The sequence below is a fragment of the Oryctolagus cuniculus genome, chromosome 17, assembly GCF_051225735.1.
Source record: "Oryctolagus cuniculus isolate XC-2025 breed Fujian yellow rabbit chromosome 17, ASM5122573v1, whole genome shotgun sequence".
Taxonomy (NCBI): domain Eukaryota; kingdom Metazoa; phylum Chordata; class Mammalia; order Lagomorpha; family Leporidae; genus Oryctolagus; species Oryctolagus cuniculus.
Genome location: NC_142883.1, coordinates 25,910,111 through 25,922,768, shown reverse-complemented (window position 1 = coordinate 25,922,768; position 12,658 = coordinate 25,910,111). Strand labels below are relative to the sequence as shown.

The 12,658-nt window shown below is 61.0% G+C and overlaps 1 protein-coding gene across 2 annotated transcripts; it reads right to left on the bottom strand.

The window, feature by feature from the left end:
- Window positions 1-6,069: 6,069 nt before the first annotated feature.
- Window positions 6,070-11,501, bottom strand: DLX4 (distal-less homeobox 4). Of its 2 annotated transcripts, XM_008271315.5 has the most exons (4): window positions 10,642-11,501; window positions 7,544-7,746; window positions 6,970-7,211; window positions 6,683-6,796 (listed from the first exon to the last, which is right to left on the bottom strand). In XM_008271315.5, the coding sequence occupies exons 1-4, from the start codon at window positions 10,904-10,906 to the stop codon at window positions 6,793-6,795; spliced, it is 714 nt and encodes a 237-aa protein (XP_008269537.2). In that variant the 5' UTR covers window positions 10,907-11,501; the 3' UTR covers window positions 6,683-6,792. The 2 variants fall into 2 exon arrangements, with proteins under 2 accessions (XP_002719344.2, XP_008269537.2); XM_002719298.6 differs by having other exon boundaries at window positions 6,070-7,211.
- Window positions 11,502-12,658: the final 1,157 nt, after the last annotated feature.

The following is a 12,658-nucleotide window of genomic DNA, read 5'->3' as shown; positions in this document are numbered from 1 at the left end:
CCTACTCATTCTCCCTGCTGCTGATGTGAGGCCGTACAGAGCGACTTGCCCAAGGCCTCACAGCTGAGCGTCTACATCCCACAGCGCCAATCCGTGAAGTCTCTCTGGAGGAGGAGTCAAGTTTGATTTTTTTGACAGTAACTTTTCTTTCTCACATGTGGTTGCCAGGGTGACTGGGCGTGGGAGGCCCCCCCCGGGGGGGGGGAGCCTGAGATGAGGGGCAAAGCTCCAGGGTCAGCAGGGTGGAAGGAGCCTCCCTCGGTGGCTCCAGCTGATCCCCCTGGGCGCGGGGAATGTGACAGGGGCTGGGCAGAGGCTTGTCAGGAGCCCCAGCAGTCTGGCTTCCCCCAGGAGCTGTCGGAGCGAAGCATTCCCGGCGGCTCCAGGACTGGGGGGAGGAGCTCTGAGCAGGCCCCGGCTTGCAGAGATGGGAGAAAGCAGCTCCCAGTCCTGCCCAGAGGAGGGGTCTAGCTGCTCTGTGGAGGGCCTGGCGGCCACGGGGAAAAGGGTGGAGCCCAGGCAAAGCCACAGCCCCCGCCCAGCCCTCTGATCAGCCCTGGGTGCTGAGCCCCTGCACCCTGAGGAGAGGTGGCACATCAGGGTCGGAGGGGGGAGCAGGCAGAGAAAGGAACCACTGAGCCCTAGGGCCGCCAGTCTGAGAGGGGAGGCTGATGCTCTGCTGTCTGGCAACCTGCCTCTGGGGAGGGCTACAAGTCCTAGTGGGTGGGGTTAATATGCAAAACAGGATGGAGAGGGTGATCCCGGGAGAGCTTCCAGGTGGAGGGGGTTCCCAGGCAACCTCACACCCTGGGGGTCATGCAGCCCCTGTGCCTCCAGCCCAACCTCACCACTTGGCTTGTGCATCCTTGCTGGCTTATAGCGGGAATGGCGGTGGGTGGGTGGGGAGGAGAGGGCACAGCCAGAGTAAAGCCCCTCTCGCTGGCAGAAGGATCTTCTTTAGTTTGACCCCAAACCAGCTGCAGTGTAAAAGGGACTGATGCCCACGGAGCCACGAGGCATATGTTCCATGTGTACTCCGCAGAGCGCCACCGCCCTGGCTATGAAGTCATCTCCTCCAGGCCGGGGTACTGCGAGGCGCTGAATCAGAAAGCTTGGAGTGTGGAGGAAGCTTGGGCCAACTCTGCTGGCCAGACATGCCCCCACCCCCAGGAAAACCCCCAGGATGTATCCTCCCATCCTCAGAGCATGGGGGTGGAAGGAGCTGTGGGTTGCATCCAATCTGATGGGGGAGACAGAACCTGATGGAAGAGGCAGGGTCTGCCTTACAAGACTGGAGTGGGAAGTGCTAATAGACACACATTAATGCACCCTCCCTCACTGCCACTGCCAAGACTTAGCAGGAGAGATTATCTGAGTTCAGAGAGGGGATGCAACTTGCCCAAGGTCACATAGCAAGCAGATCCAGATCTTTGCCTTCCAAAACAGTGCTGCCCTCACCACCCTGTGATCCCTGGCCCCCTCCTGCTTCCCTGGGTGCCTGTCAGGGCAGAGGAGCGGAGGGATCAGCAAAGATGTCCAAGGTGGGGCCGCCTAAGCCCCCCTTTAGCCAGCCTTCAGGGTCCTGAGGCAGAGCTGGACCTGTGGCCACACCTGGGAGCAGTGGGATGTGCCGGGCAGGGCGGGGGACATGAGCTCTCCTAGTGAGAGGAGCAGGCAAGGCCTTGGAGGGGTGGGGTGGGGGGTGAGACAAAAGAAATCAAGTCTTCATAACAAACCTGGGCAGAAGGGGCAGGCCAGCCCCGCTGCTGGCTGCTCAGCCGGGAAGTATTCCCCGAAAACAGGAGACAGAGAGGGAAGCGGTGAGGTCTGTTCCCTCAACGCCTGTGCTCACACACAGGGGTGCCAGTCTATTCTTTTTGAAATTTTTATTTAAATAATTGATGAATTTGAAAGAGAGAGAGAGAGAGAGTTAGAGAGATCCCATCCTTTGGCTCATTCCTGGAGCCAGGAACCAGGAACTCAAGCCAGGTCTCACATGTGGCAGTTAGGGATGCCAGCTGCTGGAGCCGGCACCTGCTGCCTCCCAGGGTGTACGTTAGCAGGAAGCTGGAATTGGCAGCTGAGCTGAGACTTGAACCCAGGCGCTCTCATGTGGGATGCAGGCGTCCCAAGCAGCGTCTTAACTGCCATGCCAAACTCCCACCCCTAATGTGTGTATTTCCATGTGTGCTTCTGTCTGTGTCTGCCTAGATTTAAGCCCCTGGGCATCTCGTTCTTGAGAGTCAAGGCCAGCGAGTGCATTGCCCTGTGTATGATCCGGGCACAGCCATGGGCTGCCTCATGCACACAGCACTGTGTGTTTCTGGGCAGCGCTGCCTCCCCCAGGTGCCCTGCCTGCCTGTGCAGCCTCTGTGCAATACTTGCGCAGGTATCTTGTCCAGGTGCCTGCGTGGTTGGGTCCAGCATCTGGGGGAGGGGGAGCATTTGCATATTGAGCTGTGGGCCTCCTTTATGACTGTCAGGAAAGGGGGAAGGGGAGGCATGGCTAGGAGGCCACTCTCGTCCCTGGAAGCGTTTCATCTTGGAAGAGAGGGGCCAGCAGGAGCCCAGGGACTCTGATGGAACTCCCCCACCCCGGGGTCCCCCAGGTCCAAGAGCTAAGGGGTTCAGAGAAGGGCTGGGGCAAAAGAACTGGGAGAACCCCTCCCCTTCACCCCTGCCGGATTGAGAGGAGCTGGAGCAGGCAAGGGGGGAAGAGGAATACTTTGGATCAAAGACCTTTTCTCTTTGATCACCATTTAAAAACAAGATATTTATCTATTTGGAAGGCAGAGCGATGGCAGAGAGAGATCTTCCATGCGCTGGTTCACTCCCCAAATGGCTGCAATGGCTGGGGCTGGTGCGGGCTGAAGCCAGGAGCCAGCAACTCCATAGGGGTCCATCTTCCCCTGCCTCCCAGGTGCACGAGCAGGGAGCTGAATCGCAGGTGGGGCACCCAGCCCTGGAACCTACACTGTAATACAGGATGCCGGCATCGCGAGCATCAGCTTAACCCACTGTGTCAGGACGCTGGCCCCTCTGAAATGTTTCTCATCTGGAACAGGGGCTCCCAGGTAAAGAAGGACCTAGGCCCTTAAAAGCCAGCTCCTTTGTGGGCAGGCACAAGATCTCTGCAGAGGCTGGAAGCCCATCTCCACCCGGCCTCAGCCCCTGCCTCCAGCTTCTACCTCTTTTCCCTCTCAACTCCATCACCACTCCCTTCTGTTTCCTCCCAGGCCAAGAGAGACCTGGCAAGGAAAGGGTTACCGCAGGAGAGGGTAGAAAATACCTGTAGGATGCCTTGGGGAAGGCACAGGCTTCAGCCCCCTGCCCCCACCCCAGGACTGAAATCCCAGAGAGATCTGCCACCAGCATCAGGGAGGCATTGAGATGAGAGACCAGGCAGAGCTGGGCGAGGGGAAAGAGCAGGGTCTCATCAGCTCCTTGGAAACAGGAAGTCACTGTCATCCTCCTCTCGCCCCCCCCCCCATATCCCTCCTAAGTTCTGGGGGAAGTCCTTGATCTCCAAGGCCCCGTCTACACAGGCCTCAGCTACCCGGATAACATTCCATTGCCTCTGGATTCAATCCCAAGGGCAAGTCCAGGCATCCAAGCTCGAATGAGGGTTGGAGCTGAGTAATCAGCTGCTGTGGCTATGCAGACATTTTGTCGGGAACCACCAGCTGCCCACCCCCACCCCGCACAACGGATTTGGGGTGGAGGAGGGGCCTTCTGTCACTCCCGTGTCTCCCCCGCCACCCCCAGTCTCCCTCTTCCCACCTGCAAGTAATTTGGCCAATAGGAGGGCAGTTAAAGATTGCAGTCCCTCCAGAGCCGCCTGCACTGGGTGGGGAGGGGGCCACCCCGTCTCCCCCAGACCCCGGGTGCCCTTTGCCTCTTCGCGGCAGCAAATTACTTGTAATTATCTCACATTGAAAGCCTTCAGGAGCTGCTTCCAAAATTGCTTTAATTGAATTAATTGAATCTCATTTCGTTGGGGGAGCGAATGGGGAGCAGGTCTTGAAATAGTCTACGGGAGAGGGGAGGCCAGTGACCCCGGCAGGAGGGACGCCCCAGTCCCTTTCCGGGTGTGGCTGACCCCTCAGAGGTACCAGCGTGTGTCTGGGACGTCCGCCAGGGCAGGTCCCCGTTTTCTGGCCTCTTCCAGGGCGCAGCCTGGCGTGCGCAGAGTCCCGCCTCCAGTCCCGTGGGCGGCGGGTCTGCCAGAGGCGAGAGGTGAATGGATGGATGGCAGCGTGGACTCACCTCCTCCCTAACCCCTCCCCTCCCTGATAATCAAAAATGCGGCCGTGAACGCCGCCATCTGCTCAGCGCTTACCGCGACCCAGGCACCGTGTCAAGCGTGTTACAAGCACTATCCCATTTCATCACCACCACCACCCTGCGAAACAAGCGCTATTAGTATTCCTGTCTTAGAGGGCAGGACACGAAATCTCAGAGAGGTTCAGTATCCTGCCCAAAGTCACACAGCTAGCAGGCAGCAGGGCTGGGACTGTCTGGTTCCCCCTCCCTCCCTGCAGACCCAATTTTCCCAGCAGGGCTTCTTCCAGGGTGCGGGGCGCCTCCTCCACTGGGGCTCCCGGAATCCCAGGGGAACTGGCCCAACTCCCAAGTGGAAAAGAGATTCCCGTTCCCCTCTCCCCCGGAAAGGGTGATGGGGGTAAAGAAGCTCCCCCCAACACACACACTGCGCAGTCAGCTCCGCTGGCCTCTGGCTGGGAGAGTAATTACACTCCTGCTGCTTCGCAACTTTACAACCTGGGCTGTTGTTTTAACGATGCGACTCGTGTTGGGCTGTCCAATTAATCTCGCCTTTGGAGGCTTTCCGAGATGGGCGGTAGATCTTATCTCAGGACTGTGGAAAGGGGAGTGTGCAACCTGCACTGGGAGGGAACAGCTGCCCTGAGGGCTTGTGGCCTCAGCAGAGACCCAGGTAAGGAACCCGGCCCCGGCCACGGACAGACAACGGTTGGTGGAGATGGGGTGAGGGGGGCGGGGCAGGAATAGGGGGAAGGAACGGGGCGGTGCCTCTCCTCTGGGTACCCTCAGTTTCTTGGAGTTCCTTGCATCACTGCTTTGGCCCATCTGTGTCATCTGCATCCCCGAGAGACCCCTCTGCCTGTGTTTTGCGGGGTAGGGGGCAGCCACTGACAGGGCGCAAGGAGAGGAGGGGCTGGCTGCGGGGGTCCGGAGGTGGCGGCTTCCAGGGAACATTGCACCCCCTCTGTCCTACATGTAACCCCAATTTGGGCTTTCCTAGCAGTGCCTGAGTGGGCTTTGGACTCAGAGGGAGACAGCCCCCAGTTGCAGTCCCAAGAACAGGTTTAGGCAGGAGGAGGGAAATCATTCAACTCTTGGGAGCTTTTTGCCTAGAACTGGAGCCCCTCCCCCACCCCCTGGGGCCACGCTGAGCTGGATTCCCTGGATTATTCCTGGCCCTGGTGCTCTGACCTCCCCCACAGCTCCCCTAGCCCCTGGGGTGCCGTCTGTGTGGTGGGGAGCCCTGGTTCTGCCCTTGCCACACAAATGACTGTTCATTTTTCTGGCTCCCTGTTAGCCTGGGGCATCTGCCTTGGTATCCCCGGAACTAACACAGAGCAGAGGCTGTACAAATGCGTGTTGGATGGAGAATTCTAGTCCCTTCTCGGGTTTTCCTCCCTCCCCCTCCCCACCATGGTGGGGCTGAGGCCATTCTACTTCCCCCAGGTGGGCTGAGTGGCTCAGTGTCTTCTCCTGGAGGAGAGCAGGGTTTCTCCCCCACTGTTGGTGGGGCAGTACCTAGCTCCCTCCAGAACTGGGCCAGGAGAGAATTTGCCAGGAAGGATCACTCAGGCCTTCCTTGGTCATTCCCAGAGTGAGCATCTTTTGTTTTACACTGCAGCATGTGACAGTATGGGTGATGCTAGAAGGTTCCAGAGCTAGAATCACAGAGCAAGCCAGTGGCATAGGTGTAGCCAGAACCCATTGCCTCTGAGTGCTGGCTCAGGGGAGGATAAGTCAGTCTGGGAGAGGAAATCAGGAGACAGACACACCTCAAATCCAGACCCCAGGTTTTGGTACAAACTTTAATCTTGGCCAGCTCACATCTGAGAGCTGGGGGGATGCTAGTCAGGTAGGTTATGTCTCTGAGCAGTTCCTTCAGGCAGAGACTGGGAGAGGCCAAAGTGCTGGGGCCTTGTGCCCACTCCGGAGTGCCTGCACCTGCAGCCTGCTTGTCCCCAGATCCCCCAAAGTGTCACCCTCCTGGGTTCCCAAGAGGTGCGCACAGGGGTCTGACAGCTGTCAGGCTGGGGTGAGGGGGCATGGACTCTTCATAAATACCCGGTGAATCGCAGACAACGGGATCCAGTATCTACTCCAACAGGGAGACTCCGGGAGGGCGTCTGTTTCAGGAGGCCCATGGCCCAGCATCCTCCCTCAGGATGACGAAGAGCTACTGGGGGTGGGACTCATGGGCTGACCACCAGGCAAATTAGTGTGTGGCTGGGTGGAACCCGGAGTGTCTAACTGTGAGGGCTGTGGATGGCCGCCTTGCTTTTGTTCACAAATGGGCTGGGCAAAGCCCAAGGCACACACACTGGAAAAATACTCCAAGTTGCCTCCTGGTTTCACCCCCAGGCTGGAGTGGGGGTGGGGTGGGGGGGGCTGCAGTCCTTTCCCCGGGGGAGGAGGGGCAGGGAGAGCTGCAGGACTCTCACCTGAGCCTTGGTCCAGCTGGAGGGAAGGTGTCCAGTCCACGGTGTTGGGGGGAGCAGTAGTTACGTCTTTGATTTAGCTGTTTGGGTCAGGGGGACAGAACTCCACCCACCTCTTTTCCTCCTCTAGCTCCTCCTCCCCCGAGAAAACCCATCTGGAGCTGGTTTCCTCCCGGCCCAGAGGGGTGCAGGTGGGCAGGGTCCTGGGCTTTGTAGGAGGCTGGGGGCGTGACCCACCCTTCCTGGGACTCACATCATCTGGGGTGGAGCCAGGACATCTGCGGAGTGATGCTGATACCAAGCTCCAAAGCTGTTGCCATAGCCACCGGCCTCGGGCAGGGCTCCTGCCTTGGGCATATCCCAGAGGGATGGAAGGGGTGGGGAGCAGGGAGACAGGGAAGGGGGTCTCCCGGGGAAGTCCCCTTCCTGTGCCCCAGAGTTCTGCTTCAGGAGCTTCTTGTATTTGGAGCGTTTGTTCTGAAACCAGATCTTTACCTTTGAGGAGAGAGGGGGAGAGAATGAGAGATGAGGAGTGTGTGCCTGGAAGGGTTCCACCGAAGGCAAACAGACCCAGGCACAGGGAGCAGAGGCTGGGGAGCACTAGCTGAGTCCTCCGCAGCGCCAGGGGTCCCCTGAGCTCCCGCCTCTGAGCTGGCAGCCGGTGCTCCCTGCCTGGCGTACCCTCCTGCACCTCATGTCCTGCCTTTTAACCCGTGTCCCCCACTCTGAACACTCCCTGGAGGAGTGTGACATCGGGGCCAGGGGCCTGTGAGTTCCTAGAGCACACCCGGGGCGGGTTAGCTCCGCAGGGATGGGACTGGCCCCACCTGGGTCTGGGTGAGGCCGAGCTGCGCTGCCAGCTGGGCCCTCTCGGGCAGCGCCAGGTACTGCGTGTGCTGGAAACGCTGGTTCAGGTGCTGCAGCTGCAGGCTCGAGTAGATGGTCCTGGGCTTGCGCAGCTTCTTGGCCGGGCGCTGCCGGCTCCGCTCTGAGGGCTCCGAGGACTCCAGGGACAGCGGCGGCTTTGAGTCTGGGGGAGCAGCACAGACAGCGTGTGGGGGGATGGCAATGGGTAGGACGGTTACAGAGCCTCATCTGCCCTGGGTCTGCAGTGCCAAGAACCAGAGCCAGGGTATGGGGCATCCCCGGTGCGAGGTCGGAGTTCAGCCAGGGTGCCGAGCAGCCGGCCTGGGGTGGGGCGGGGCCGGGCTGAGGTTCACAGAAGATGGGGGCAGGGCACTCCAGGCGCACGGAGGCAAAGTCAAAGCTCAGAGGCCCCAGAGAGTGTCCGCGTGGCACCCTCCGGCTGCCGAGATGGGAATGAGTCAGAGAGGCTCAGCCTTGCGGGCCTCGAAGGCCAGTGTCAGAGCGTGGAAAGTGACCCCCCCAGGGTTTGCCGTGGCCTCGCCCGCTGGAACGGGCCAGCCCTCTCCCGAGGCGCACCCTGCAGGAAAAATGACAGCTGGCTCACAGGACCCGGTGGTCAGGGACTCCAGATGCCGGGGGCGGCCCCATCCTCCACTGATCCCCGCGCACTGGGGATCCCTGGGGGCCAGGACGGTGAGAGCCGGTCACTACCTGCCCGCCTCGCTCTCTCCACGGCCCTCAGTTGTGGACAGCCTGATGCCCCAGAGTGTGGGGGCGGGGGTCCACTCTTCCCCAAACCTGTGCCACTCCAGGGGACCCCAAAGACTGTCTCAGGCGGACGGGAGTGGAGTGCGTGAAACGGTGGAACCGCGGGCAGGCTGAGGGCAGCGTGCACCGCGTCCCACACGGGCGAGCCCCACCGTTGCCCCAGCCGACAGCACGCCCTCTCCCTCCCTAAACAGCCAGGTCCCCAGTGCGGTTTCCAGTTGCCTTCACCTCCCCCGTATCCCTCACCCAGGCCCCAGGCGCTGCGGGCTTCTCAGATCCACCCCGTTCGACCCCTGCCTCAGCCAATTCCCAGAAAAACCATTGGGCTTCCGCTCCCGCCCGCGCCTGTCCCTTCCACGCCACTGCTCTAAACTCCGGGCTTGGCTGCTCCTCGGGCGACCACCGTGCCTCTCTGGCACCATCGGGGCAAACCCTCACTTCTGAACTCCAGGACGAGACCCCCTCGAAATCTGCCGCCCGTCGCACCAGTTGCAGCAAGTCACAACTGGATCTGCCCTGTCGAGATAAGGGAGCCCCAGGGCCTCCCTCCAGGCACAAATGCTGGAAGGTTTGGGCTCCGCTCACTTGGAGCCAAATCTTTCCCTGAGGCTGGGGTGGACACAGACTGGGGCTAAAAGAAGGACCCCCAAGCTCTGTCACATCCCCATCATTCATGCTAGAATGGGCCCAGCACCCTAGTTTGGCGAAGAAATTGCCCCTGGCCGATCCAGGGACTGCTGTGTGTCCGTGCGGTGCTTCGCTGGACCCGGGAAAGTCTGCCGAGCAACCTGACTCCCCATTGCGCCGTCCTTACACCGAACAAAGGGGAGGTGTAAGACAGGACGCCACCACCTACCCCACAGCCAATGCGTCTCTGAAGGGCAAGGTCGTGTTATCTCCAAGCCGCTCCCCAAACACACACACACAACACACCAAACTCGCCTATACCTAGGGGAAGGTTCCTTTTGTGCAAACTTATCCCGTGGTTCTACTCCCTCTTCCTCGCACTGCCCGTCCTCTCCAACAGCCTGCGGAGGCAGCCCCAGCTCTGCCACAAAAGGCAGTTAACCAACCTTTCCCGGGGCGCTGGGGGAAAACCTAAACCTAAAAATCCTCTTTCCTGCTCTCCTGCCGTGATGTTGATGGGCCAGGGCCGGGAGCCTGGAAAGCAGGCGGGTCCTTGACCCCTGCACATCCTGCCTGTAGGCCTCCCTCGGCTCCTCCTTGTGTACAATTTAAGGGAAGCTCCCCAATCCTAGAGGCACTCCTGGCTGTGACCATGCATCAGAGTGACCGGGGAGAGAGAAGGGACCGCTGGGTCCTGGACTGGCTGGCCCCAAGTCACCGGGTGGGTGGTGTGCAGCCATAGAGTGGAGGTGCACAGCGAGGTGCAGGGCACGGAGTGTAGGAGCCCTGCCGTCTAAGCTGGAGCCAGCGAGATGGCTGTGGGAAGTGGAACACAAGAAAACATCTCCAAGAGTTTACCAAGCACTCCTGCATGTGTACAATGGGGCAGGCGGAAGCTGGCGGCCTGGAGCCCAGTGCCGGGAACAGAGGCCAGCTCTTAGACTTCTTTGAGGCCTCTCAGGGAGCACTGTTTCAGGAGCTCAATTTGGCTCCAGGCAATGGGAACTAGAGACCCAGGTACTAAGAAGGCAAGGGGTGGAAATGACAGCGGGAAGGCTGAGATGGCCTTGGAGAGACCAGAGCCGCTTTCCCAGCCTGTGGCTACATTCTGAGAGCAATGCATGGTGGGGCCCGATGCCCCAAATTCTGCCGGGCCAGGGTGGGGGTCCAGGTCATGCGCGGGTTTGCCAGCCCGCCGGTGCAGCAAGGGAGAGCAAAGACTGCGGTTCTGTGTCTCAGGGTTTGGCCCGAGCACTCCTTTCTAAAACCAGACCAACGCGCAGCGGGTCGACCTGGGGAAGGGAGGGAAGGCAGGGGCGGGAGGCTGGGCGCCCACCCCCACAGCTGCACTGCTTCAGTGTTCCGTTACACGAGGGTGCACACAGCCCGGCTGCTGGGGGAGGGGGAGCCCTCACGCCGCCGGCTTTCACGCGGCTGCAAATCGAAACCAGGTCGGTTTGGAAAGGAGATCGAGACCGACTCGCCCCCGCCCCTCCTACCGCCCCCCCACCCCGTCTCCCGCCTATCCCGTTACCCTCCCCCTACTCGTGAATTCGAGCAAGGTTTGAATCCCGCTAGCAGCGTCCAGCCAGGCGAGGGCGAAATTCCGGGGCGCACAGGAGCGAGACCCCACAGGTGGGCGAGCCGCCGCGGTCGCACTTACCTGCCTTCGGTTCCTGCGGGTGCTCGGCGGGGCCGCAAAGCGGCTGAGCGGGCGCCGCGGGCTGCTGGCAGGGCAGGTAGGAGTCGCTGGGGGTGGCCGGCCCGGTGTAGGGGTAAGACAGGAGGTGGCCGTAAGGGCCGGAATAGGGCAAATCGGGGGAGGCTGTGGTTGCGGGCAGGAGGCCAAGCGACGGGAGGGGGGAGAGGTCCGGGAAGACAGCTTTGGAGGCGTCCCGGCCAGGGAGGGGGCAGGGCAAAGAGGTCATTGCGGCCCGAGCCGAAGCCCAGGGGCCTAGGCCATGGCCCCGCACGTCCTTCGTTCCCGCCGCCAACTCTTCCGAGCCTGAGGCGTTAGGCCGGACAAGACCCCCAGGCAGCCGCCCCCACACTTAAGATCCTGGGGCAAGTGTCTCTCTGAGCCTCTTCCAGCGGAGAGGGCGCGCCTGGGAAAGGGGTTCCGGGTGGGTACCCCCCATGGCTTCCCCCACCCCCCTAAATTCATAGGGCACCCCCTCCTCTGCATCCAGTTCGGCTCCCGGGCCCCGACGGGGGCCCCGCCCACTTGAACGCCACGGATTGGCTGCGGCTAGCGGTGACCTCACGGAGGCCCGGCGCTGGGACCCGCCCCCGGGGCAGCCCTTGGTGGGGAAAAGGGAGGGGGACAATGCGTGCGCTCCGGGCGCATTTAGCTTCTCGGAGAGGGGTGCAGTTGGGAACCTCGGTAACGGTGGCAGAAACGCTAGGGAGTCGCAGGCCTGGAATGCGCAAGGGGCGAGGGGAGCTGCACAGTGGGCGAGGCACGGCGGCTGCCGGGACGCCACAAGCCGGCGTTCGTGGGATCGGCGCGCTGATCCTGGTGCCATCGCCACCGACCTGCTGGGGAGTCGCAGCCGCGGCCCGCGCCGGCGGCTTATTCAGCGCGTCGGAATGCGTCGCCGCCGAGCGCCGGCACTTTGTTGGTAAACAGACGCGGAGCTGGGAGGGTGCCGCCCGGCGCCCAGCCGGCCCCGCACGCGCACGGCGCGCATGCCCCCGCGGGGCGCCCCGGGCCTGGCACGCCGAGACCGCCGCCGCAGCGACTCCCGCCCCCTCCCCGGCCGGCTTCCGCTTCCGGCAGGGGCCCCGGTGTGGTTGCGACACCGCAGCTCGGGCTGGCCCCCGAGGCTGCAGGAGGGATCTGCCGTCTGGGCTTCTGCCCGTGTGGCACCCCGCCTCTCTTGGCGCCGCGGGAGGCTGAGGCCTTGCGTGACCCCGGACAAAATCCGGGAGTGGGAGATGAGTCTTAGTTTGATGGCTCCTGGGAGGGCACAGGAAACTGGGCGGGCGGGTCTCCCTGGCCTTATTTTCCAGGCTGTGTGCGCCTCTCAACCTGCCCAAGGCCTTGATGGACATACGCGCATACGAGCATCTGTTGCCGCAGGTACACGACCACACACGACTCATACAACATATGCACTCGCATGTACCAACATATAGGTGTCCACAGCGCTGCTCACCCTAGTATCCCCTCTGTGAATGGATGGATTTGCAAGCTGCAAGTTGTAGCAGACTGTACACATCTACATACCCAAAGGTGAACAGCAGCCTCGCTGAATAAAAGCACTATGCCCAAGTCAACTCTGGTGTACACACTCAAAAGTACAGAAAACCCAAGCATAGGAACGTTTATGTACAGTACTGATGCTCTGACCGGTACCTGTGCACACACATCTCAGCTGCTTCGCACCAGGGCTGGCAGATTCCCCGGCCTTTACTCACGGCTTTTGCCCACTTGAGTGTGCAGCTTGTCGGGGATGTTAATGTTTGCACACGTGCACGCTTTTATTATCAGGGCAGAGAGTGAAGGGAGCAGTCACAGATTTGGGAGGGTAGAAAAGGAAAATGGTCAGAGAGAAAGAGAGAGAGAGAGAGATGGAAGGCACTGGGTGGTGGCCAGCCCCAAATCTCCTTGGAGAGACAGAAAATCGCAAGAATGTGCAGGGGTGATTAAAATTCAGGGTCATGTGCTGAGGGAGGGA